This window comes from Lycorma delicatula, chromosome 3, assembly GCF_047948215.1.
Source record: "Lycorma delicatula isolate Av1 chromosome 3, ASM4794821v1, whole genome shotgun sequence".
Taxonomy (NCBI): domain Eukaryota; kingdom Metazoa; phylum Arthropoda; class Insecta; order Hemiptera; family Fulgoridae; genus Lycorma; species Lycorma delicatula.
The window spans coordinates 119126891-119151375 of record NC_134457.1 but is presented as its reverse complement, the minus strand read 5'-3'; the positions used below and the strand labels follow the sequence as shown (position 1 = coordinate 119151375).

Here is a 24485-nt window from a genome sequence, read left to right as displayed (position 1 = left end):
TTTAATATTCCGTTCATTATTATTATTTTTTTTTAATGAAAATTTATAAAAAATATATAAACATTTTTTAGAATCTATTTATAAAGGGAAAAGTAAATAATTTCAATATAAAAAAACAACCTCAATCACAACTTCATAAAGAGATGAATGCATTGTTGCTACAAAGGCATTTGCATACAACTGAAATTGATCAGGCAAGGGAATAAGTACCAAGAAACAATGATATATTTTATTTCTTGATAGAAAATCTAATGATGAAGTGTTATCTTTTATCATTTCTGAAAAAAACATAGTACCAGTCTATTTCCAGTTAAAAATTGTCAGGACTGGCCCACTCATCAAAATGTATGAATGGGTTAAAAACTAATAAAGTTATTTTGTACTGGTAACTTTTCAACTAACTGTAGTTAATAGTATATAAACAAGCTAGCACACATTAACATAATAAGAAAAAATTACAACAAATCAATGCAGGGATGTTAGATTAAAAGAAACAAATTAACAATCACTAACTCTCTTCACAATTATATTAAACATAACTTTAAAAAAACTTTTTTTACATGTCTCATTTAAATACCTTGATGAACAAGTTAGTATGCATCATTCTTTCAAAAACACAAAACGTTTTACTAGCTGATAAGGCTTTATTAAAAAGCCTTATAAGTAAAAATTTATTACTTAAAAAAATACAACTATGAAAATTAGAATTTTCAAGACACTAGTAATGGTTTAATTGTCTGTCGTATCTTCAATTAATGAGACATAATGTTAATGTAAAACATGATTGGAAATAGATTATTAATATTAATCTAAATTCTAATTGAAATTTTCTTGTGCTCACAAAATTTAAGCTTAAATAATTTCATATTACAAGAAACATTTTTAAAGTACTTCACTTTGAATTACTTCTGACCGATTTCTCTGGCAAGCTAAATGGAAAAACAGGAAGGTTGAGCAGAGAAGAGAAATGGAATTTTTTTATTATTGTACTACATTTGGATTAATAATTATTTTCAAAACTTTTTCAGTTTTAGAAGTAGTAAGTTAATTCAACATGACACTTGTTACAAAAAAATAATTCAGTTTTTATTTGGCAACTACTAAAAATATTTTTATTAACTTTGTGAGCTAAGTTTCTGTTTAACTTAAACTTCAACTGATATAATTTACACCAAAGTAACTAAAAACAAAAACCTTTATCTCAATTTCCAGTAATCTTTTATAATGTTCCATTAAAGCATCTGTGCTTCATAAGTGAAGATAATATATTGTATATAATGTGACAAAATGTGGAACCAAAACCCAGATCATATGCTACTCAAGTGTAGAACACAACATTGGTCACTGCTGGTATTATTTAGTTTAAAAAGTAAAATAGAAAAAACCACTAGGTCAGCGTTTCTCAACCTTTCAGTATTTGCAACCCAATATTCAATTATAATTTTCATTGTGCCCTCCTCTCATTCAATAACAATGTATATTAAGTATTTTGATAGTAAAGCTACACTATGACTTTTAATTACAAACCTTACAAATTACCAAGAATAAGTAAATTTATTGATATTTGGCAACAACGATCTGCTGCATTGACAAAACCAGAATTGATGCCTCTCTATTGCTCTCTGTCTTACATCCACCATATAGGACATTCTCACAGTTTTGCGAGAAGTTCTGATTTGTCTCAAACATTCTGAAACGTCTGTGTGACAGTATACAAATCTTGCACCTCATTCAATTCCAGTCAGTCTCAAGTCGATTTACACAGCAGCAGATTTATGTAGAATCACAGATAAATTTTTAAGTGGGCATAAGCAAGCATTAAATGATAGTGAAGCATCAACAAGTGCAGAGACGAGCATGGTTCTGAAAATATTCTGATTACTTAAATTTCGGGTTTACCAGTAAAGTAAATGAAGAAAGGTCCCTATGTATCATTTGCTTGAAAATTTTGGCAGCAGACAGCATGAAACCTAATAAATTTAATCAACATTTGTAAATGCTTCATAGCGAGTACACTAACAAACTCCAAGAATTCTTTTAATTAAAATTAAAATCCTATGAAAAGCAAACATCAATTTTGAAAAAAACTTTGTGAATGAAGAAGCTTTACTTGCCTCTTACAAATTTTCATATAAAATAGCCTCAAGATGTAAAAAGCCTCACTCCATTAGTGAAGAACATACACATATGTTGGATATGAGTAATAAAGTTAATGCTTTTTGTAGAAAATTATATCGTGGCGCAAAAATAACTAGAAATATTTGCAAATGTGTTAAAACTTACAAGGCTGAAGAACTACATGAGAAAGTTGTTTTAGTAATCATTGAAAATCTTTTAGCCATGCTGGCAAATAATTTTAAAACATATTTTCCTGCTGACAACTTGGTAGCAAGTTACAAGTGGGTTAGGGATCCATTTCAAAATACTCCTGAAGGGCTCTCACTGCCAAAGAAGAAATCTCCATAGACTTCACGGCAAGTGATGAAATCAATAGATAATTTAGTAATAAATCACTTTTTGAATTTTGGGCAGGGGAGGTTGACGAGTTTTCCGCTCTAAAAACAAGAGCATTTCATGTACCATTACCATGTGTTTACAAAACCGGATTTTCTGTGGTGGCTGCTCTGAAGACAAAATATAGATCTCAGCTAAACATAGAAAAAGAACTCAAAAGTGTCTTTTCTAATATAAAACCTTCCTTCGAAAATCTTTGCTCTGCAAGACAGGCTCAAGGGGGTCTTGGTTTTAATTTAGTATTTCTAAGTTAATTATATACATTGTGCAGTACTGATACAATCCTATTTATCAGGGTAAATGTGTATTTTATTATTATATCAAAATGTATTTCCTTATGTTTTCCTTTCAGTAAATTAAAAACCTTAATATTTTCTTTTCAATATGATCACGCCCCTCCTAGGGAGACATGCCCCACAGGTTGAGAAATACTGACCTACATGAAAATTTTCATTTTTGTTTTATGAAATACATATCTAAAAGGCAAAAGATACATACAAGAATGAATTGCGACACCTGTATTATTTTTTTAATCATTAATTAACCACATAAGCTTGAACAATAGGTACATGATATAGGAATTTTGTAGCATATGAAAAATGCCACACTTAACTGGGATTCGAATACAGGATCTCTGGATGAAAGGCCTAGCTGCTACCACTGTGCCACAGATGTCAGCAAATATTAATTGTTATATATATGAAGATTATTAGATGCTGCTAATTCTTTTCCTATAAACGAAGAAGCGGAAGAGATAATAAAATAAAGATCATTGTTCTGTCTATTAACATAGATAAAGGAGGGCTTTTTTGAAAGAAAACCCCAAAATGGATACGGACATTCATCACCTGAGAAGAGAAGTACTCTTAAAATTTAACGGAATAAAGAAGTAAAAGGATCGAACTCTAATATTGGATCGAAATGTGACTGGATTTTTTCCTGGGCATAAAACAACTATACCATGTTGAATACATCGGTTCTCGTCTGATTGAATTTAAGCAGCGTCATGTGTGGTTAGTTCTTGAATGTGACTAGGGACTGTTAAGTTGTAGGAACTTTGGTTTATTGATTTTAAAACCAGAATGTTAAAAACAATCCTAAGCCTTTGTTTTCAGTAGTTTGATAGTTGAATTTAGGGACTAGTTCACTGTATAAATTATAAAAACTGGTTTAAAAAATATTTTATTCTGTTGATAGTAATACTTTCAAAACCTAAAATTCAACATGATGTTAATTATTTATAATTCCTCAGTTATCATCATTCCTCTCTTCCTAACATTTATCCAATAGATCCAACAGGTTTCTAACCATGAGTTCTTTAATTCAGACCATGAATGAGAGAAGGATTTAGGGGGAAAGAGTTTTTAATGAATGTGTTTAGGAAAATATCCTACAGTTAAGAAAATAAAAGATTAATAGACTAAAATTTGATAAAAAGATTTAAAAAACACACGGTTAGGAAAAAAACTTGTTCATTCTTCTCTTTTCTAAAACTTACATCTTGAAGCTCGGATTGTCAAATTACAACACAAATTGTTGCGTTAACTACAAATTACAATTTTATGGCTGACATACACAGAACTGAACTCCTAGATTACATAACTGTGACAACTTCATAGAATTAAAACAATCATAGTCTTGAAAAGAAAAAGGTCTGATATCTGAACCAAGAGGTGGTCATTATTTCCAAATTAATTGCATCTGAAAATCAGTTAAATGGCATCAAAAAAAAAAAAAAAAAAAAAAAAAAAAAAAAAAATATAGGAATAAGATGCCATCCTAGGCAGAAAAAGAGTATGGTTTCTAATCAAAACTCTGCAGAGATTACAGTCTGGATAAAAATAAAAATTTTATATTAATTTATTTTTATGTCACTGTTATTCTTCATAAAATAACAACTCTTTTGGGTAACAAAAATTTCTCAAATTTTAAAGAATAGTTACAGATTTTAACTTTTTTAAGCACTTAAGTTACTGCTTTTTTCATGAAATACAATTTAAAACATTACAACAAACAACAGATAATACATTTTAAATCAAAAAAATTAGTGAGTAAAATATTAATATCTGTCTTTTTTTTTAATAAACCCAGTTTCCTGACTTTCGTAGTATTCTAAAAAAAAGAAAAAAAAAACAGTCCCAACTAATATCATATTCAACACACAGCGATCCTCTAAAAAAGCTACAATGTAACTTTGATGGTAAGTAAGGCTGTTAAATAAAAATTATTGGTATGCAACTGATAAATAACAATTCAGTATTACCACAGAACTATTTAAACACAGAGGAACTGTTGTTTATTTCTGGTGAAGAAGCAAAAAATCACTTTTTAATGCAATACATATTTTAAATGTATTTATTAGACTACATCAATCTAAAAGTACATAAAAAATAACCTTTTTTGAATAATTTTATAACCAATAATAATTACTCTTTTAATTTTACTTAGTTGAAGCTCTAAAAGGATTACCCGTTCTCACAGTTATATGCTACTATTTACTGTTAGTTACAATAAACTATTTAATTATAGAAGTATAACTACATAAGTATTAACCATGTAAATAAAAACTGATTTACAAAATTTCTATCATAAATTTAATTTTTGCTAAGGTTTTTATCTTCTTGAACATTAAATTATGATAATAAAAATGCTTTTTATAGATATGGATCTGCCAGAGTAAAAGTCTATTTATTGTTAGTAAGTAACAGTTATGGTATTCTTAAATTATTTGTCCAGTTTTTTTTAAGTGACAACCAAACACAGAGAAAACATTGTACTTGTGTTTTTCACCACAACCTATATAAGGAAGGGTAAAAATAAAAAAAAAAAAACCTGTAAATTCCCATCATATTACAGAATGAAACACACAATTTATAATCACATCTTAACAAAAATAACAGGCACAAAATAAATTTTAATTACATTTCTTTGATATCTTTGGTTTTGGAATTAATTAAAGTACAGGGTGATTCAAAGAAACGGGAAATTTTGAAAGTTGTGTTGGTAGCCGTGGGCGATTGGTACCACTTGATAAGTGGCACCAGCCTCTCTAACCTAACCTGCCATTTAGTTGTCATGGATCCTTGGAGTGGTGCGCAACGTGCATTTGCTATCAAAGCGTTTTACAAAAACAATGACAGTGTGGAGGGAGCGCGTAGAGAATTTCACCGTCATTTTAATCTGGGACGGCACGACCGTGTTCCATCAGCGCATGCAATTAAAACATGGATATCTTATTTTGAGGAAACTGGTTCGGCAATGAAAAAGAAACCTCCAGGCCGTGAGCGAACCGCCCGAACACCACAGAACATTCAAGCTTTACAAGATGCTGTCAGACGAAGTCCACATCGGTCAATCCGTCGTCTCTCAGCATCTTTACAATTGAATAGTTCAAGTGTTCAAAGAATGTTAGTGAAGGACTTGCAATACCATCCATAAAAGTTGCAGATCGTCCAGGAACTGAAACCGAACGATGCAGTTGTGCGAGCACAATTCTGTAATGTAATGCTTCAGAAGATAAATGACAACGAAGAGTTTGTTCACGAACTGTGGATGTCAGATGAAGCGCATTTCCACCTCAGTGAATTTGTTAACAAGAAAAATTTGAGATACTGGGCACAAGAAAATCCTATGCAGCTACACCAGCGTCCGTTGCACAGCCAGAAGTGACCGTGTGGTGTGCTATGTCATACAGTGTTATAAGTCCTTATTTTTTCACATACTGCACGAATATTGATGGCAGCTGTACGCCGATTGTTTGGACAACGTGTCATTAGATGGCCACCCAAATCGCCTGATCTCTCAGCTTGCGATTACTTTTTGTGCGGTCACCTTAAAAGCACCTGCAAGATGTTATTTTTAAAAAATAAACTAAAATGTATGTATCCTAAAATGGCAACATTTGTACAATTACATGAAAAAATTTATTTTCTAAAAAAAATTTTTCATTAACGTTATTTAATTTTTTTAATTTCCCGTTTCTTTGAATCACCTGTACTACTGGAACAATCAACTAATCTGATTTTTGCAAATCATAGACAGTAGTATATTGTCTATGTTATTGTAGTTGTAGTACCTAAATTTGTTTCTTTCAGTTATTTAAATTCATACTGCAATATGACTGTCACCTATATTGAGAATTATACTCATTCCATACAACATGTGTACAAGAGTTATTACCACCTGATTTTGATAAAAGGATGAAATTCTGTTAATGGTTAATTAAAAATTGTGAATATCATCCCTATTTCCTTAATATTCTAATGAATCCTGTTTTACAAGAAATGACATTGTAAATTATCAAAACACTCACACCCAGGCAAAAGAAAATCCTCACGAGACTTTTTTTCTTTTTTGTTTAGCTACCGGAACCATCGTAGGTATTACTTCAAATGATAATGAGGATGATATGTATGAATGCAAATAAAGTGTAGTCTTGAACAATCTAAGGTCGACCATTACTGAGATGTGTGATTAAATGAAACCCAACAATCCAAGAACACCAATCCATGATCTAATATTCAAATCAGAATAATAGTAACTGCCTTTACTAGGATATAAACCTTAAAACTCTTGACTTCGAATCCTAATGAGACTATAACAGGTCATTTCCAACACACCCTTCATTTAATGTGTGGTGTAGTCTTCTTGGTGATAACCCCATAAGTTCTTTTTTCTTACCGTCAAGGCTCAATGGAGAGCAATATTTGCATTTTCACAAACAAATCTGATAGAACTCTTGGAAGATATTACACTTGTAGATGAGTGAAGATGTGGCTTTCAATGGCAGTGCACCTGCTCACTGTTGTTGTGGTGTGATGAATCATTTATAACACATTTAATAAGCAATAGATTGGTTAAAATGAACCAGTGAAATGGTGACCTTGATCTCCTGATCTCATGCCAGTGGACTATTTCCTTTGGGGTTGTTTGAAGTCATTAAGTCTGTTCCGCTCATACTGGCACAGAAGCAGAATTGAAACATTGTATAAAAGAAGTTGGAGGAATAATATTGATGCTATTAGATGTGTTTGGCTAGCATGGATTCACTGAGCTTAACTATGTATTGAACAGAGTGACAGCCACACTGACCAACTCCTTTGAAGAGTTTGCACTTCAATAATTTGATATTTAATAATTTTTAGAAAAATCAAAAAGTATGTGATTTTATTTTTTTAAATCTATATTGTATTCATTTTTTTCTGTTATTGATACGTTTTCTATTTGTTTATATTTAATTATGTTGCTTATTTAAAATTGTCTGTTAATTGTACCTACGTGAGATAGAGGTCTGGGACCACTTTCATTCAATTTCTTAGATCAAAAACAATAAGGTAGCACCAAATTTACCCCTTGATTTTACTATGGTTTAATTTCACAGAGGGAGTAGAAAGTTGGGCTAAATGTTTCATGGGCCGAAACTCACTAACAAAGCGTTTTCTGACCTATGATTATATGAATACTTTTTTTTAATTTTTGGCTATAGAATCATCTTCTGAGAGATATCTGTGCAACTTGGAATCACTTGTATTTACTTAAAGGAAGGAAACCAGAAAGGAATCTTTAACATAATTATGCACTAAGGAACGCCAATGACAAAATGAAATAAGTTGTTTAGAATTGTCTATGAATAGAAGTGATACTCTTGTTAACAGTTTCATACTCATACTTTCAACATAAAAATAAGAAATGAATGAAAAGGGAGAGGCTACTTAAATCTAACAGGGAGTAAAATGTTAGTAGTAAATAAATAAAAATAACTTAGAAATAATAACACACAACTGTTAAAAAAAGAGCACCAAAAAAAAACTTGTTATGAATAAAAAAAAAAGTTATAATCAAAGTTCATTCTTCACTCAGGAAAATCAAATTCAATGTACTTAGAAAATACCTGACCACGACGTAAACCAAAGTAGCGACAAATTGGATCACCAGTCTGAATTCGTGGAAGATTATTTTCCCTCAAATTACTTTGAGGTAAGTAGTTAAGGACTAGAAAAATAATATATAAATAACAGAGTTTTATTATGACAAAAATAAAATGGTTATGACTGGACCACATATTTTATATAAAATAAAAAAACGTTTTTCTAAATTAATAAGTTTCTATATGAGTACCATCTACAGCTATACTGTGATAAGTAAAATCATAAACAATAATATCAGATATCATGGTAGACATTAAAATTATATTCTACTTCTTCTATCTAGATCATTTCAGGCATGATCATACTACCTTAGCTCTATATATAGTTTAAAAATAAAACATAAAAGTAAGATATGGACTTCGCAGTGGTCAAGAAACCCTTATCTACTGATATGGATAACATATTTCTAAATTCCAAGCAAAAGTGGGATGTTCTATCCTGTTGGTATACAACTTGACGGTTATTATTCATTATTATTTGTTGGAAGGCAAAAAATCTGAAATACAATTGAGAGCCATAATTTTTTTTATCAGTTTAAAGATGTTCTGAAAATCATTTTGATTGGCGTTTACTTTAATTCTTTATTAAAATTTGATTTTTTGGAGAAAAAGAATATAAAAATATTTTTATATTTTCTTTATTAATAAGTTCATTAAAACCATGATTATGATTCATTTTTAATCACAAACTTAAAGCCAATCGAACGAATGAGTGGTATCAGCTTCCTAATAGTTTTAAATTAGTAACTCACTAATTCCAACTAATTTATCTACAATTAGCCTGTCAGTTAAATTTTTTAACAATTGGGTTGTAGAACGGTTTTTAACTTTTGATAATTGATTCCTATGTATTTTTCATCACTGAATCTGAAAATAACCTTCATTTTTTCCATCACTTCAGAATTTTTCACAAATCGCAAATTTAAAAAATGTAAAAAATTGCAAAAATGTGATAGTATAAAACAGACATAAAACTTTTTTCTTTTTTTTAATAAATTACTTTTTTGAAGTGAATAATACATTTACTTCTTTGGCTTATATTATGTATTCTTGTAGTTAAACAGCTGAGCAGTCTGAAGAGGCGGGAGGTTTGAAGATGACAAGATGGTGGAAGAGCTTGGCTCGACATGTTGTGACAAGACATGTAACTTGTTTATTGGCAGCTATCCACACCATTACTGCACCGTGCAACTACTATCGTGCTGTTTCAACCATCAGAATGTAAATCTAGTTTTTTTCGTCCTCTGTGATCAAACGTGTTTTCCATTTAAAAAAGGGAAAGCAAACTTTCCCTTTTTTAAATGGCTTCAAGAGGCTGCAAAAATTCTGCAGATTCTTTTTGTTACATTTGCGGAAAGTAATGGTGGAAAGGCAAAAAAGAAATATAACAAGTTTCGTTCGACAAGTGTACCTTACATATTTTGGAATGAATACAGGAGATCAAGAAAAAACTTGGGCACCTACTACATTTGCTATACATACGTTGAAGGACTTAGACAGTGGTCAAAGAGTGAACAAGAAGTGTTAAATTTAGAGTTACAATGGTGTAGTGAGAGTCATGAAATCACACCATTAATTGTTACTTTTGCTCAACTGGTGTTCACGGTTTCAATTTGAAGAATAAAAAAGAATTGTCTAACTAAATATGACGTCCACTTTAGGCCCAGTTCCTCATAAACGTATCAGTGTCAATTCCACCAGAAAATTTACCTGAAATAAGATGGTTCCACAAGTGATTTAAATGAAGATAATATCGAGTATGAACCTGGAGATAGCTGTGCACCAGAAGTTTATTCAGTCTGAACTAAACGATTTGGTTCGAGACTTACATCTGACCAAAAAAAATTTAGAATTGCTTGGTTTGAGGCTTAAAAAGAAGAACCTGTAAGCAGCTGGCACCTCATTTTCCTGGTTCAGGTACAGAGAGAAGAATTTTCTTCCATATTTTTTTGAAAAGGAGAATTAGTCTTCTAGACTGATGTACATGGAAGTTTGACACGATTTAATATTCTGTACGAAAGTACCAATTGGAGACTGTTCATAGATTCGTTCAAAAGAAGCCTCGAAGTTGTCCTTCTTCACAATGGTAATATGTATCCATCAATACCCACCAGACATTCTGTCCATTTAAAAGAGGGTTACAATAATTTGGAATTCATTCTCCAAAAAATTAAATATCACAATCATAAGTGGATTGCATGCGGCAATCTCAAAATAATATCAATGCTCCTAGGACAGCAAGGAGGATACACAAAGTTTCCTTGTTTTTTGTGTCAGTAGGATAGCAGTGACAAAGAAAATCATTGGATAAGGAAAGACTGACAAAAAAAGAGCTTCATTAGAACCTGGAACCAAAAATGTGCTCCAAAAAGCTCCCATAGATCAGAATAAAGTTCTTCTTCCACCTCAGCATATCAAGTTAGGCTTGATGAAACAATCTGTCAAAGCCTTACCAAAAGAAGGTAAATGTTTTAAATACACCTGTGAAAAATTTCCAGTTTATCAACCGCCAAACTAAAAGAGGGTGTCTTTACTGGTCCTAAAGGGGAGCCTTTAAGGATGTAGTAACCTAGATTCTGGACAATAAGAAGGATCTAAACTTCAAATCAATCATTGAGAACAAACTGCAGAAGTACAAAAATTTAGGCTGATCTATGAGCTTGAAGGTTCACTTCTTAAATTCACATGTGGACTATTTTCCTGAAAATCTGGGTGCCGTTACCAAAGAGATGGTAGAGAGATTTCATCAGGACATGAAAGAAATGGAAATGAGGTATTAAGGAAAATGGACCACTACAATGATGGTAGACTATTGTTGAACGCTACACAAAGATAAACCCTACAGAGAACATAGAAGGAAAAGAATGCAGCAGAGTATAAGCCATCCAAAGAAACTGGCATTAAGAGTGGGTGAAAAGGAAGAGTAGTTTTCAAAGGCATGACATACCTAAAAAAAAAAAATAAATAAATAAAAAAAAATTAATAAATTACAAAAAAAATAATTAAAATTAATAAAAAAATGCACTACAGAAATTAGGCTTACTTTGTGGCAATTTTCATTAGAAAATGAAAATTGTTTAGCTGTAATAATGCATAGTATAAGCCAAAAAAGTGAATAAATTTTATTAATATATTATAAAAAATAGTCATCTATTTTATTATATCACATTTTCACAATTTTTCAACTTTTTACAAATTTTGAAATTTGTGATTTGCAAAAAATCAATGGTAAAATAATGGAGGTTATTTTTGGATTCAACGGTAAAAAATAAACAAAAATCAATTATCAAGAACTAAAAAAAACAACCATTGCAGGCTTGTGTATTCAAATTAAAAAATCAAAAAAATCTGAATTTGTCCCTCTACCATTTTGTATTCGGAAATCATATTTTTCTTTACAGTCTTTCTTGAGAGATTTAAAATGGAGTACATGACTAATGTTGCTATTTAATAAGTTTCAGTCACACCTATACCATCTTCCTCAAAAAGGAAAAATTTCATTATCACCAAAAGTTATGGTATTATATATTATACCTTTTACATTCATAAAACACTACCCAAAAATGTGTATTTTGTAATACTACTATTATGTACAATCATTATTTGTTTGTTATCTTTATTATTTATAAAAAAACTTATGATTTACAAAAAACATTTTCATTTGAAAACCTGACAAGACATTCAAATATGACAAGACGTTCAAATATTAACACATTATCAAAAAGTAAAGTACTTACCTTAAAGAACAGTATGATTTGGTTATAGAAATATAAACATTGCTAGATTCAGCATACTGAATAAATACAATACAAGAAATGAATAAAAATACAAATTTTTCTCTAAAAACTTATTTACTTCAGATTGAGTAATGAGTTTTACTCACTAAGAGAACTGAAATGTCAACATAAAATCACTTGTTACACAAACCTGTTTTTTTCTTGGTTTTTCTCAGTGAAAAATGCTTTCACATTATCATCACCCAGACACGATATATTTGTTGTAAATAAACAAATGTTAAAAACTGACAATTAAAAGTTTATTAAAAAATAAAATTCAGCAATATAAAAATAGATTTTAAAAGGAATAAGCCTGTAACGCATACGAAAAGTGAAATAAATACACAAAGAAATATTACATTATTTATTTCAATTAAAATAATAAAATTACCTTTTGCTTTACGGTAAATGGAATAAATAGCTGAAACACATTACAGTAATTCAAATATTTGAATATAAACAGGTGGCCCTAAGAAATTGTAAAACATAAGACATCATATCATTTCATTATCTCCAAAAATAGTTTGCATGTTAGCCCCTAGTTTAAACTTGTGACGCTATGCTACATAACAGATACAAACCACAAGGATGTGGTGTACTGTTAGTTGACAGTCGCAGTGGGCACAACAGATGCGTCTGTTTAAAGTCATTATATACCCATGGATGAGCCTAGTGTGCCCTATTTACAAATGGTAAATAATAACCTCTTGTCGACGGTTATTTCTGCATAAGGAGATCCAGGGTGACACAGTGTTCTTAATTGGGCGAAGTTTATTGTTCATGGGAGCATTTCATTTACATTGCCACTAATAATGAACCACCCTCTTAAGAAAACAGACAAGATCGCTTGAAACAACGCAAATGGTGAAAGGAGGCTGGAAACAAGCCTCTTTTGCCGCACTATCAATGTGTTCATTGCCTGAAATTCCAACATGCTGGGGATCCAGCATCCAGTTATTAATGAGTAATACAAATTTGTAATTGCTAATTAAAATTCAGATAATATAGTAAGATTCCAAATTTATGTTTCAAATCAAATTGTAACCTAAAAGTATGATATTAAGTTCACCCAATTTTAAGTTATTATTATATGAATTATTCATCTTCAATTTAAATAATTTCTAAAAACTATTGCAGTGACATTTTTTTTATCTGACAGTTTCTACATTTATGTCTTCTATTCAAATATAGTTTTAATTTTAAAATATTGTCTAATACAGCCTAATATCACGTAAAACTACAGAATACTACAACACAGGGCAGGCAGTATATTTTTATCGTAATTTTCCACACAAGAAAAGAATAGGATGAACACATCTACCAAAGGTACTTTTATTTTAACACTTTACCTTTAATTGTTAAACCTAAATCTAATTATTTAATCTTCATAATAAATTTTTAATATATTTTACTGTAATTTGATATATCACTATACCAAAAAGTATCTCTATAATTCTTTGGCATTCTTCCATTGAAATGCTAAAAATGTATTTCAACTATCCTTTTAAAAGAATGAAACCTGAAAAACTATTTAATCATCTTTCAAATCCTTTTAAGTAATCAAAATTATTTGAAATAAAAAATTAAGTGGATTAATTACTCTCTAAAAATAAAAATAATTAATTAAAAAATTACTTATAACAAACAATTCTTATCAAATGACTTATGCTAACTTTAAGAATTAATAACATGCATAACTTACTTGTCCTCTTTTAAGTCCAAAATATCTTGAAACAGGGTCTCCAGCTTGTATTCTCATTAACTGATTCTCTTTCAGTTTACTAAAGTTGGTTAAGGCAACTCACACAAAAAACTAATGTTAGTATTTTAAAACATAATCATATTTAAAAAACCAAAACCACCTACCTATTAAAAAAAAAACCTTACGCTAATATTAATACTGATATACGTAACCTATATCTCCATACAATGTTAAGACAAATAAAACTTACCATGTCTGAAAAATCAATTCTAAAGATGTATTTAATTCAATAATAACAAGAGACCCCCAAAATTATTAATTAAAAAAAAAAAAACAAAAAAACAATATGTAAAAAAAAAACTATTATGCTAGTTATAATAATAATAATAAAAAAAAAAAAAAAACAAATTAGTGGTCTTTCTGCAAAAGTATTCTGAGAGCGTAAAATTAATGAACTGACAGCACAGTTTTTGAACTAGTTACTGATTGTTTATATATCTCATTTCCTGTTTCACAATCTTCCTAAACAAAGTTAGTATAATGGTTTCTTCAGCTATTGCTTGAAGAGAACAAGAACAGTAAGTGGCAGCAGCCTTGATGTTTCTCAACAAATATAATAAAAGGGCAATGAACATTTAAATCAAATGTGTGTGCATACATTCAAGACCCTCAGTGAACTCTCTGTTTTTGCTATGACTGATGAAAAATACTTTTGGAATACTATTAAGTGAAACAAAAATGAATTGAGAGATTGTAAAACCACCCATTCTTGGATATAAACAAATGATATGCTATGCTGACAGTCTACATTGTTTTGTTTCATAACAAAATTTACTGAATGTTGGTCACAAAAACTTAGGTGCTGCTGCTTCAAAATCTGGGCTGGGAAGTATTAGAGTACCTTCTAAACAGTTCTAATCTGTTCTCCTTGTGATCTTAATCTGTTTCCTAACTTAAATAACTGTTTGCAATAGTAACAATGAAAGTAATGATAACATCAAAAACGTCACAAGCTTTAGTTGGTAAAACTAACAGTAAATTTCTACAATAAAACAGAAAATCAGTATCAACAAATTGTTATACTACTGTCACAGTGCTTTTTTCTTACAACAAAAAATGGTAAGAATGATAAATGGTAAAATGACACTAAAATTGAATATTTTTAAATTTTGAAATTGAAATAACCACAGAACTCTGTTTAAAATCAGATGCAAATTATATAATCTGTAAGTAGAGCTAACTAGTCTGAGTGTAATCCTAAGATTAATTGTTTCAGTGATAAAATTGTTAAATAACAATTTTATCCACTGCATAAATATTAAATGGTACATTCTATCTTTTCAAATTCTCAAGAATCTGGAAGATAATATCATTTGTGATTTAGACCTGAGTAGTACTTAAAGCCTCAGAAATATAAAAGATGAGATTGAGATTAACTTCTGTGTTTAAATATAAAAATTAAGTCTGAACATGTCTTGCTAAGATAGGAATAAAATGTATAGATTGACAGTGGTAGATAAGAATCTGCAAAAAGTACAACTGATTTCAAAAATGACAAAATAGAAAATATATATATATATATATATATATATATACTCAAACTCATAATGGTAATAACATTAACTATTAATATAAAATTCATACTCCTACTGTTCTGAAAAGGATACTATCTAGTGAGCAGTTCTTGCTTTTCTTCAGGAGCTAAAACTACATGTTCAGGAACTAATTCATGCTCTGTGATATTTATAAGCAATTCTGATTCCAGGAAATATTCCAGAATATATTTTGGAGCCATATCAACCAGAGACTGAAAAAAAATCACAATATAAAAATAGATATACACAATTACAGATAAAAAGGAAAAGGTTCTCAGGAGTCATGAACTAAAGATAATCAGTAAAAAAAAAGAATAAAATTTAATTTAATCGTGAAAATTAATTCTGGAATATTTTGATGGAAGAAGTGACTGATGAAAGGCAGCACACATAATTTAACCTTTTCAGATCATGTAGCCTTGGAACTGGCTATGTATGGCGTCGGCTTTAAAACGCTGTTACAAAATCATTTTATATGGCATCTAAGTCGGTTATTTTGTTTTATATTCACAAAGGAATCAGTTTTATTACACAATTTGAAAGACATTTATACGATGTAAAATGTTTTATTTAGACTAGAAAGAATATGACCATTTTTTTTCTCAGAAATATGCTTGTGTGTGTGTGTGTGTGTGTGTGTGTGACTTGTGTATTATAATTGCTATGAGGGTTACGGATTTATTTATTATTTACAAAAATAGCTTATCTTACTAGCAACATATCGATGTATTGAAACACATAATAAATTATGATATATGGCACACAAAAAAAAGGAATTTGCAGTCATAAATACATCACTTTTACTTGAGGTGTATAAATATCTTTTCTGACAAATGATTTCGGTAAAAATGTAACACATATCGATTCGTAATGAATAAGAGTAAACAGTAAAAATGGTTTTTTGTCAATCTGAATAGCCTTTTGAGTGGTGGGAATTTTTATAAAACGTAGTTTTCTGAATCTACTTTCACTTATACTAACATATGTTACTAATTTGTGATTTATGACACGGGCTTTTCATCATATTTTGCCCAATTTTCAACCGATCTGCTTGAAAGTATTATTTTTAAAATCAGCAGTTTCATAAACACAAAGCAAAAAAAAAATTTTGCTAATAAAAAGTGGTAGGAATGCACAAAAAAAATTCTGCAATTAAATTATCGTAATTTTTGTACCGTTTCAATTTTTTTGTTGTTACAGGCATAAAAAATATCCAATCGTAACAGTTTTTTTTGGTCAGAATCTGTTTAATATACTGTAATTTTTTTCACCAGAGGGTAGCATAAGACTATGAAGGGAGGCAATCAGATAACAACATATTTTCACGGAGCATTAATCAACCGCGGATCATTGTGATGGGAAATGGTTAAGTACCCTGAAGTACATCAGATGGCAAAACAGAATGAAATATTGGAGGGGATGTCAGATTAAAAAAGGAACTGAACAGGCTTTTTCAAGTAGAATGAACTTAGTTTAGGTAACCCTTAGTTTTTATTAAGTTACGTGATCAAACTATAAAATCAAACATTAAATATTTTAATTGTACTTTTAATAGAGTTAGTGAAATTATATCAAATTGTTATTAGCTTGAGTCTTGTCCTGTAAGAGGATGATTATACAGAGATAATGGTGTAAACTGAAACATAAGATTGAATTATACCAATAATATTTGCAATAAAGTACAATTAAAAGTTAGTAATATCTTCAGATGGATTTGAATAATGCTTCTGAAGCACCACTGAACAGTGATGCTCCTTATATCTCAAAACTGATTGACAATGATTCCATCACATATGCAATCCACAAGGTGGACGAACAGTTTTGTAATTTTCTAAGCAGCTATATTTGAAAATAAATAAAGTAAAATCAAGTAAATTAAATGTGACAGAAAGGAAAAAAATGGAAAATTAAATACAAAAATTTATGATAATTATTAATTATAAGCCCTAAGAGTTTTATTAATCGGGCAGAATTACAATGCATGGATAATGAAAGGAAGACATTAAAATCACTTTACTATTAACTCAAAGGAGACTCCTTGTATGCAGAAAATAAAATGGCTAAAAAATATTTTCCAGTCATTTCTCTGCTGTATATTAATTATTGAAATATCTTTCAATTTCAAAATATCTATACATACTTCTGTTATCTGCCTGTATATCTTAGTCTTTGTTCTCTGTAATAATTTTCACCCTTAATCCTTTGATCTAATAACTTTGAATGCTACAAATCTAAAGATGTAGCCCATTAAACTGGTTATTTTTATAAGGTTCCACAACAAATTTTATAGATTTCCTTTCTATTATTTCTATTTGTATTTAGTAGGCATCAAAAGTTACATACTAGATATTTTTAAGAATTCTTTTCTATTCAAAAATCTAACTTAAAATATTTCATGCTTATTTAAAATTTAATTCAAATTTATTTGAATTTGCACACGTGAGAATGGATTGTGTCCTTTATTGGCAAGTTACAGCTACAGGGAGATCATGTCTTCATAGAAAACAAAATATGTAAAATTATATAAGTGACAGACTTCAGTTCTAGCAAATCCATTCAAAACAATTTGACAAATGATTCAACATTTTAAACAATCTATTATAGATGTTACAAGTTATAATCATCCAAAATAAAGCTTTCAGAAACACAGTTCAAAAACCATGTTTATTTCCAGTTTTACCTAATAAAAAATTACAAAGTATGAAAAATTTTAAAGGTAATCAACTACTGTAAAATTGAATACAAATGAATATTTGACAATCCACTTCCGAGATATTTTACCATAAACTTCAACGTATAAAAAATAATTAATTGAATGGTAGATAAGACCAATTTGGTTTCAGAAAACGCATGGGTAATGCAAAATATAATTTTTGGACCTTGGATTAATTCTAGAGAACAGTTTGAAGAAAGACGAAGATACTGTTGTTTGTTAATTTTGAAAATTTACTATTTTAAGAAAAACTTAAAATATTCTATTTTTAGATAGCCTTCTTTAAAAAGGAAGACTTGTTTGTATAAAATTACATAGCAATACAAGTAAAATAAGGAAAGACATATAATATAGAAAGGAGTGATAAATGAATGCCTTTGGTTTTTAATTTATATTCTAATAAAAGGATTAAAAGGATGTGAGAGTAGAATAGTTCACACTAGGAGTCCAGGAACGAAAAATAAAAATATAATAAAATTTTAGTGGTTAAGAAAGTAATAAATTATACAGATTAATGTGGAAGAGGAATTAAATTTATAAGTAAACAAGCATAAAGTAAAGGTATTTGGAAAGCAATGGAAGATAAATGATGGTTTAAATATTAAAATAGAATACAATCATAAGTTGCAGAAAAATGACAAAAGGAAGACAGAATAAAGAAGATAAAAAACTAAAAGCAAGTGGAAATACAGCTTTTAGTGAAAAAAATACATTTTCTGGTATCAAACACAGATTTAGGAATAAGAAAAAAATTGTCAAACACATCTATGATAGTGAACCCTCACAATCAACAAGCGGCCAGAAAAGCCAAACTTTTGAGGCAGAGGTAGACTTTTGAATAGAGCTGTTAAGAAAGATGCTGAAAATTAAGTATGGTAAGATAATAAAATAATGAGGTTAATGTGAATTTGAAATTTCTGTGACAGAATCTTGTAAAATGAAGAAGGTTGCTGTGGTATAAATTAATACCACCAGGAAAAGAATAAATATCAGGTAATTGAGGATAGTGAGATGTGAAAGAGTTAAGATGAGAAGGTTAAGAGATTAGTAGAGAATAGAAAGGAACAAAGATATGAATCAAATGAAATGACTGGAGGTACCAAATAAAAAGGAAAATATTAATAAATTTAATATAATTAAATATATAAATTCATTAGTAATGTATAACATTTTATATTTATTATATATTATATTTAGTTTATAATATATAATTAAAAATTATTTGTATTAATGAAAAATGTTTATTTTTCAACATAACCTCTTTTTAATTCTATCCTTTTTTCCATCTTTTAACAAGCATTTAAATTCTTTTCTGGAAGAAATCTTTTGGTTTGGTGCACAGCCAGTTTTGTACCACTTCCATGAATTCATCAGAACAAAGACGATTTCCTAACAACTCATCTTTTAAAGAACCAAACAGATGAAAATTGTTTGGAGACATGTCTGGACTGTGTAATGAGCGGTCCAGCAGCTTTAAATTGAAATCTTGAAGGTAAAGGATTGTTTTGTTGGCCATTTGTGGTCGACACTTCCCCAGAAGCAAAATCACACATTTCAGGATTGATTTTTCACTTCAGTGACTGCATTAATTCAAAAGCACTTTTCACTATTCAACAATTCACCTTTAGGTATAAACTGAATAAAAACTGGACCTTCTGCATAACACAATATCATCATAATCAACTTTCTTGCAGATGGGTTTTAAGATCTTTTTGCTGTAAGAAAAAAGGATGTTTCCAGCAAAATTCAATCTCAGGTCACTCATTCTCGGGTTGAAAGTCATGGACTTATATTTTTTTAGTGGTTAGCTGCTTCAGAAATGAGTAATAACTTAACACACAAAAGCTTCTGGGAAATTTTCAAACAATCTTGTTTATGGATATCTGTGAGACCCAGTAAACACAGATTTTTTGAAGTTTTAAAGAATTGTGAGCAATTGAAAATGCACAGCCATCAAGGCTTATGTTCAATTCACTTTGACTTCATTAGCTTTAATTTGTCAATTATCATAAATCATATGTTTAACCGCTTGGAATTGTCATTATTCTCTGAAGAGAAAGGCCTAATAACTTTCCATTGTTCATCACAAAAAATCTTACTTTTTTTTTAGAGCAATCAATCAATTCAACTTGCTTCCACTTAAACAACTTCCTGTGAAAACAATTCTTCCAATGAACAGAAGATGTGAGGTATTATTTAATGTGGAAAAGTTAGTGTTACAAGGCATGTGATTGGAAGAGAAATAAAAGTTTCCCTTTACTTCTTATTTTCCTTTGTATAAGACAACTAATAAATTACATTTAATTATAATGTAATAAAAAAATTAAATTAATCTTAAAACAAACCTGCTTAGCTGAAGGAGTCATACCCTGCTGCACCACTATAATTGCTCTATGTATGTTCTCATCTTGCATACGTTGACAATAGGTTTTAATTGTCTTAATGCCAATTTTAGGCTCATCGGGAAAAAAAACAAACATCTGATCTAAAAAATAAGAGCACAGAACATCACTATAAAAACGATATTTTAAAAATAAGTAGACATTGGTTTGGTTTGCTTAGCATTTCTCCCGCCACAACCCCATTCGGTCGCCCTAAAGCATAAGACCGAATGTCTGTGCCACAATCGGCTACTGAACCACGAAACAGTTTAGTGACCAGTATCCTAACTAGCTCCTATAGCTAACCTAAAAGTGTGAGTGGAATAAGCATGGTACCGTACACCACTTGCTTGCATGTCCCACCACCCACTTCATACATCACTAACATGGATAGGTGCACCCCATCAACTACTAAAACATATATGACTATCAATAATTAAATTTATTTCATCAAAGACAACAATTTTCTGCCACGCCTAGGCCACTGAATGCCAGCAAATGTCCACCATTGAAGCACTTGGAGCCTTAATCTGGCTGGGAGCTAGCCATATCTCTCGGTTAGCTTCCTACATCAGTGTGGTAGGAATCTTTTCCCTTGGGTAAAAAACTGATGTTGGTTGAACAAAGCAACTGCATCAAAAACTCCCACATGGTCCGACAATTGACTTGACACTTGTGAGTGGCCAATTTTCCCCTTGACCTTTAAGTTCCAGGGTGGCCTGAGTCCTGGTCCCCTCCCTAAGAGCTGGGCAATCAAACATCATGTGTTCGTTAATCCCCGCAGACGCACAGCTCATCAGCTGCCAGGTGGAACTGAAACAAATATTGGTTTAAATTTACATGGTTGGAGAGCACTCGGGCTCCCGTTGCCCGAACTTTCACCACTAAATTGATTGGGAGAGCCTTTCCCAATACAGTAGTAGCCTTGTAGGAGGTTGTTTTAAAAACACCAGTGCATACAATTAAAGCTCTGCGCTAGGCACTCCTTAAATTTTGAATAAGTGCTCTATTTCTTTCCAACCTATGTGCACAAATGGATGCCATGTAAGAAGTCATACTTTCAAAGACACCTCGGTACACCATGTAGAAATGATGGCCTGACAGTCCATAATCCTTTTGAGTAATCCTCCTAAGCTTTTACATTACAGAGATGGCGTCTGCCTCTACTTGCCTAATGTAGTTGCTAAACAGCAATTTTTCATCAAACAAAACACCTAGGTACTTACGAACTTGAACTTGACTGATTACACAGCCTTTATACTTAATACAGGGGTTACAACTGTATGATAATTTGTCTGCACCCTTGAGAAGCATAAACTTCGTCTTGGGCACAGAAATCCTTAAATTTTGAATGTCCATCCAGCCCTCTGCTGTTGACAAAGCCGCCTGTGCTCGGTCTTCTAGTTGCAATTGTGAATTACCACGAACTAACAGGAGACAGTCATAAGCGAAAGCCTGGGCCGTGACCCCTTCTGAGAATGTGTCGCAAAAATTGGTCGAAAACCAGGTTCCACAGCAAGAGACCAAGAACGGAGCCCTGCGGGCTTCCCCTTTTGACAGATTTTTCCACAACTAGGTGCGCATCCTTAAACAGAGCCGTGCTATCCGACAAGTAGTCACGCACTATGGCCTGCAGGGCTACAGAAACATTACGGCGTTCCAACTCATAGAGGACAGAACTCCAACACAAGAAAGGAAATACTGCCTCTATGTCAATAAAAATTGCCAAAACATATTTACAGTCAGGGCTTTCCACCTCGGCGAGAGCATTTAAGATGCAATCCTTGGTTCCAACCCCTTTCATGAAGCCATACTGGCCTCAAATTAGAAATGAGTTCATATCGATGCTTTCCCAGAGCCGTTTCACAACCAGCCTTTCTAGCAACTTGCTGATTACCAACAAGAGACTGATGGGACAATAACTACTGACCTCACTCAGATCCTTTTCTGATTTTAAGAGCACCCTCACCAAAGCCACCTTCCAACAAGTCTGAAAGCAACCCCAGTTTAGGCACCCCGAGAACAGTCTGCCAAGCGGCTCTCTTATGACAGGCAGCAGATGATAGAAAATATCTGGGTCAAGTTGGTCAATCCCCAGTGCTTCTCAATGCCATTCGAGAAACCACTCGGTCTATATCTATGGGTTCCACAGCCCGTACGCCAGTGAATAGCATCTCACCCACCCTAATGCAGACTTCTGCTTCACCCTCTGGAGCATCTGGAAACAAAGTATACAGGAACGCCTGGTAAGTCGCCACAAAAGTTAAAGTGTGATGAAGACCACCAAACACTGTGTGATGAAGACCGCATCGGACACTGAACAGCACGTGCAATGGCTTTGGTTGATAACATGACTTCACAAGCTGCCAGAGATTATGCAACTCACACATGGAGTCTTGCCATGTGTCATTGATGGCATGAATGTACTCATTACGGGTGCGCCGGTAAATCCGCAGACCTTTGCACGCACATGATCAACAATAATTCCCGTTAGAGGGCAATGCTGGTATCTTCTCCTAGCGGACCTAGCTCTTGCACGCTAAAGCCGGAGGACCACCACTTTTTCCTGGGTTTCCGCCTGCGTTTAACAGACGGCTTCCCGGAAGCAGCAGTCATGACGGCTGATAGAGTAGACTTGAAAAAAATGTTCTGTGATACATCAAAGCAACAGAATAAACAGCATTCCTTAGAACTTAATAGAATAAAATATCTCAGGAAGTAGCAACCTGGAAGGTGAACGATGTAAAATAAGATAAAATGTGAATAGTTAAAGTAACATTTTATAGATCTATTCACAGATTACCATATTTCAAATGATAGGTATAATTTCACTGTATGGTATTAGCATTTTTGTGGTTAAAAGATCACTACAAATGTCACTTCTGGTAACCAATAATGGTATTAATGTTACAAACTTTTTCTATTTCATAAGCCTTTTCTAACTTTTTCTATTTAAGATGTAAAAAAAAAAAATATTTTTATGCCTTATACATAAATAGTAAGGAAATAAATTAAGAACCTGAATATAAAAAAATTGAATAAATAGTAACATCCAAACAAAAAAAAAAGAAGACTGTAGAAGAAGGGAGCTAAGACTGAACTGAATGAGTTGTTAAACAACTTAAGACCAAAATCAAAAACAAACTTAACCACTTAAAACAACTGCTTAAACTGAAACAAAAAAATCCAAAATTTTGTTGGCCATATGAGGTCGAGGATTATCCTGAAGCAAAATAACATCTTTGGACTCGATTTATATATATATATATATATATATATATATATATATATATATAAAATATATTTTTTTACATCTCAACCTTCATATTTTTTTATTTTTACTTTAATTGGGGGTACATGTTTATTCTTTTTGGATTTTCTTTTTTTCAAATACATAGAATAAATGAAATACTGATATGTCTTTAATTTGGGTAAATGAGTGTAGTAAGCATTAAAAAATGGTGAGATACTTTAAAGGAAATTGCCTAACTTAAATTTATCTTAATCTTACTGCCTAATCAATTTACCTGTTGGATCATCATTGTGTGCAACAAGAACTATAAGATCACTTCTTGCAGGTCTCTTTTCACTGAAAATAAATAAAGGAATATTATAAAAATAATAGGAAATTAAATTATTTAAATTATCATATTAAATTATAAGAAATACTATTTCACAAGGATTGTAGATTTTTATGTTACAGTTTTTTAAATTCATTTCTTAATCAAAATGAGGTATAGAAAAACAGTAATGAACTGATAATTTAAACTAATTTAAAAATTGTACTTTCACATATTCATTTTTTTTGTGCAAATTGCTTTATTAAATTATCTATTTAATCTAAATGACAAATTTACCATTTTGTTATTTATCTCTTG

General features: G+C 31.0%; 1 protein-coding gene across 2 annotated transcripts in view; it reads right to left on the bottom strand.

Annotated features, from left to right (window-relative positions):
* Positions 1-24485, bottom strand: part of Polr2E (DNA-directed RNA polymerases I, II, and III subunit Rpb5) — a 45249-nt gene that overhangs the window by 1367 nt on the left and 19397 nt on the right. The window contains exons 3-6 of one of the 2 annotated variants that reach the window (XM_075360465.1): positions 24135-24196; positions 20572-20711; positions 15586-15725; positions 13919-13997 (exon numbers count right to left, since the gene is read on the bottom strand). In XM_075360465.1, the coding sequence (XP_075216580.1) occupies positions 13919-13997; positions 15586-15725; positions 20572-20711; positions 24135-24196 (421 nt within the window). Of the gene's footprint in view, positions 1-8404; positions 8484-13918; positions 13998-15585; positions 15726-20571; positions 20712-24134; positions 24197-24485 lie in introns of both variants that reach the window. The other variant, XM_075360467.1, reaches the window with a different exon arrangement.